This window comes from Sinocyclocheilus rhinocerous, unplaced genomic scaffold (assembly GCF_001515625.1).
Source record: "Sinocyclocheilus rhinocerous isolate Xijiao unplaced genomic scaffold, SAMN03320098_v1.1 scaffold2334, whole genome shotgun sequence".
In the NCBI taxonomy this organism is placed as follows: Eukaryota; Metazoa; Chordata; class Actinopteri; order Cypriniformes; family Cyprinidae; genus Sinocyclocheilus; species Sinocyclocheilus rhinocerous.
The window spans coordinates 157,753-161,843 of NW_015636048.1; the positions used below are offsets into that span (position 1 = coordinate 157,753).

Genomic DNA, 4,091 nt, shown 5'->3' on the forward strand with positions numbered 1-4,091 from the left:
AATCACAACACACTGGGCTAGCTAACCAATCTGAGCCCATCGCCTATTTCTGAGGTGCGGGGCTTCATGAAAACAGGAAAGGACCATCCCGTTTCTCAGAGAAGGGACAGAGCGGTGTGGAATAAAGGTAAATTATGTGAAAAATAATGCATTTTTAAAAAAACGAAGCATTAACAAATATTAGACTGCACCCCATAAACACAATCAAGCCTAGAAAAAAACCAGTGAACCACCCCTTTAAGAGTGAAGTATTTAAGACAAGTTTTTGTATTGTAACTTGTAGTGTTTGTTGTTGTTGTTGTTTTTTTAAAGTGTGAACCAAAGTATGTAGATATATCCATTATGTGTATACATATCTGAGGGGTTCATCGGACAGAAACGTTTGGGAATCAATGAATTGCTGCATTGCTCACCTGAGGAGGATAACAGCAACAGGAGACCTTACAAGCAAATACTGACAAACAGATGGAGATGATAAACTGAAGGAAGGTGAATAACAGCAATACACCACTGATTCCGCAGAAGAGGGTCTGAAAGAAAAATCAACATTAGCACAAATAATAATTAAATTAATATCAATATCTTCATGCATTGTAAATGATCATTAAGGAAAAGATCTATAAACTACTTCTGAAATGTTGGGGGAAAGATGGGACAGATGAATGCAGGTTAAGGCTTGACTTTTGACAAGTGTACTGACAGCACAGTGATCTTAATGTACATATAAATATGAATATAAAAGTTGACGACATACCTTATATTTTCCCTGAACATAACATTCAGAATTGTTGCAGTTAGAGGAAAAGATGATTTGTGCTAGAACCAAATCCAGTGAAGTTAAAATAAGGGCAATGCCTGCGGTTAAAGCACTGAAAATGTTCATTCCAAGTGAACCATTCACCTATAGGCATAAAACCAACACAACGTTATTGAATGTGTTGTCTTAACATGTTGTGTTAAAGTAGATGGAAAAATATATGGAGTGTGATAAAAATAAACTACTTGACATACATAAATAAAATACAGCTGCAAGCTGCAATCATCAGGGTCCTAGCACCAATGCCTTGTATGGATTATTAAGTGATACAACTGAAATCAACTTTTCAAAAATAATGTGGTTTTACAGCAAAGTCCAGCCTATCTTCACTGATAGTTTAGGTTACAGCAAATATGCTGTTGTCAAAATCTCTGAACATTTTTTTACTGTCCTAAGATATGCGATCATAAGCTACAGTGGTGTGAAAAAGTGTTGGCCCCCTTCCTGTTTTAAATTTTTTTTTGCATATTTGTCACACTTAAAAGATTCAGATCATCAAACAAATTTTAATATTACACAAAGATAATGCAAATAAACACAAAATGCAGTTTTTAAATGATTATTTATTTTATTAAGGGAAAAAAGCTGCCCAAACCTGCCTGGCCCTACGTGAAAAAGTAATTGCCCCCTAAATCTAATAACTGATTGTGCCACGCTTTGCAGCAACAACTGCAATCAAGTGTTTGCGATAACTGGCAATGAGTCTTTCACATCGCTGTGGAGGAATTTTGGCCCACTCTTCTTTGCAGAATTGTTTTAATTCAGCCACATTGGAGAGTTTTCAAGCATGAATAGACTGTTTAAGGTCATGCCACAGCATCTCAATCGGATTTAAGTCTGGACTTTGACTTGGCCACTCCAAAACCTTAATTTTGTTTTTCTTGAGCCATTCAAAGGTGGACTTCCTGGTGTGTTTTGGATCATTGTCCTGCTGCATAAACCAAGTGCGCTTGAGCTTGAGGTCACAAACAGACGGCCGGACATTCTCCTTCAGGATTTTCTGATAGAGAGCAGAATTCATGGTTCCATCAATTATGGCAAGTCATCCAGGTCCTGAAGCTGCAAAGCAGCCCCAGACCATCACACTACCACCACCATGTTTGACTGTTGGTATGATGTTCTTTTTATGAAATGCTATGTTGGTTTTACGCCAGATGTAACGGGACACACACCTTCCAAAAAGTTCAACTTTTGTCTCATCAGTCCACAGAATATTTGCCCAAAAGTCTTGGGGATAAACAAGATATTTTTTGGCAAATGTGAGACAAGCCTTTGTGTTCTTTTTGGTCAGCAATGGCTTTTGCCTTGGAACTCTCCCATGGATGCCGTTTTTGCCCAGTCTCTTTCTTATTGTTGAATCATGAACACTGACCTTAATTGAGGCAAGTGAGGCCTGCAGTTCTTTAGATGTTGTTCTGGGTTCTTTTATGACCTCCTGGATGAGTCGTCGTTGCGCTCTTGGAGTAATTTTGGTAGGCTGGCCACTCCTGGGAAGGTTCACCACTGTTCCAAGCTTTCTCCATTTGTGGATAATGGCTCTGACCGTGGTTCGCTGGAGTCCCAAAGCCTTAGAAATGGCTTCATAACCCTTTCCAGACTGATACATGTCAACTATTTTGTTTCTCATCTGTTCTTGAATTTCTTTAGATCGCGGCATGATGTGTTGCTCTTTAAGCATGCTTCACTTTGTCAGACAGGTTCTATTTAAGTGATTTCTTGATTCAACAGGTCTGGCAGTAATCAGGCCTGCGTGTGGCTAGTGAAATTTAACTCAGCTTTCTAAAATAATGTGGTTAATCACAGTTCTTTCATGATTTAAGAGGAGGGGCAAATAATTTTTCACGTAGGGCCAGGTAGGTTTGGACAGCTTTTTTCCCTTAATAAATGAAATTATCATTTAAAAACTGCATTTTGTATTTACTTGCATTATCTTTGCGTAATATTAAAATTGGTTTGATGATCTGAATCTTTTAAGTGTGACAAATATGCAAAAAATTAAAAAAAACAGGAAGGGGGCAAAAACCTTTTCACGGCACTGTATAATAACTGTTTTCTATTTAATACATTTAAAAATGTAATTTATTCCCGTGATGGCAAAATTGCATTTTCAGCAGCCATTACTTCAGTTTTCAGTGTCACATGATCCTTCAGAAATCATTCTAATATTCTGATTTGGTGCGCAGTTGTTATCACTTGTTACTGGTGCTCAATTATTAATAATGGTTCTTAATATTATCAATGTTGAAAAACGTTTTTGCTGTTCAATATTTTTGTGCAAAATGTCATACATTCTTTAATGAAAAGAGTTTAAAAAGAACGGCATTTATTTAAAATAAACAATCAATTTTGATCAATTTAATGCATACTTGCCGAATAAAAGCATTCATTAATTCTTTTTAAAAATCTTACTTCAAACTTAAAAAAAAATGCTGCAAAAACATTGATAATAATAAGAGATGATTCTTGAGAAAGCTTATGATTGCATTACGATCAAATTAGTTTCCAAAGCAGCATGTAGATACAACCCTGATAATACCACAGTACTATTTTTGTAAGTGAAACAAACAAAAACAAAACAGAACTTGTTGAGAAGGTCATAAAAGATATTTACAATGTGCAAGTCTTTGCAATAAAGTTTGGTGAACCATGAGTTATACGCCATGGCTGCCACAATCACCGCAAGGTCCCTGTGACAAAAAGAGAAACAGAAGAAAAAAATCTAAACAAATTGTTTCAGTGAAGTGCTGCAACAACCAGAGGCATTCTCATTTTTCTCATGCAAGCCCTCATAAGATTTCAAGCTCTCTTCAAGACTAAAATAGAGATGTTATTATTCAAGAAAAATGATAGATTCAGCAATAAATGCTCCCTGAGAGGAAAGCCAGGAGAGGAAGGGACGGGGACAGTGTGGATCGATGGGAAAACTGGTGCCAGGTCAGTGAATTACTCAGCGCAATGTGTCTATGATACAGCTTTTAAAGTTGGCCCTGAGCCTAAAACCTTTTTACCTATAGCCAGAGTGGACCTTACTGCACTGAGAAGGAGAACGTGGAAAAAGACGGCGGGGGAAAGAAATGCAAAAGGGTTTCTCCTGTTGAGTACGGCTGATGGCTGTGTTCTCATTTGCAGCTTCGTCATTCTTCTGTTTGGACGCTGTAGTGAGACTGTAGGCAGTGTGTACTCAGCTGTTCTCTCCTTCTAAATGAGTTTCTCTACTTCACCCGCTCATTTCTCTCCCTCTAGATGTTCTAATGGAACAAATGCTTAAAAATCA

At 37.4% G+C, this 4,091-nt stretch overlaps 1 protein-coding gene across 1 annotated transcript in view; it reads right to left on the bottom strand.

Moving 5' to 3' along the window:
• Positions 1-4,091, bottom strand: part of LOC107747636 (membrane-spanning 4-domains subfamily A member 8-like) — a 37,076-nt gene that overhangs the window by 10,196 nt on the left and 22,789 nt on the right. Inside the window, exons 5-6 of the mRNA XM_016562232.1 lie at positions 755-901; positions 414-530 (exon numbers count right to left, since the gene is read on the bottom strand). Coding sequence (XP_016417718.1) covers positions 414-530; positions 755-901 — 264 coding nt within the window. The remainder of the gene's footprint in view (positions 1-413; positions 531-754; positions 902-4,091) is intronic.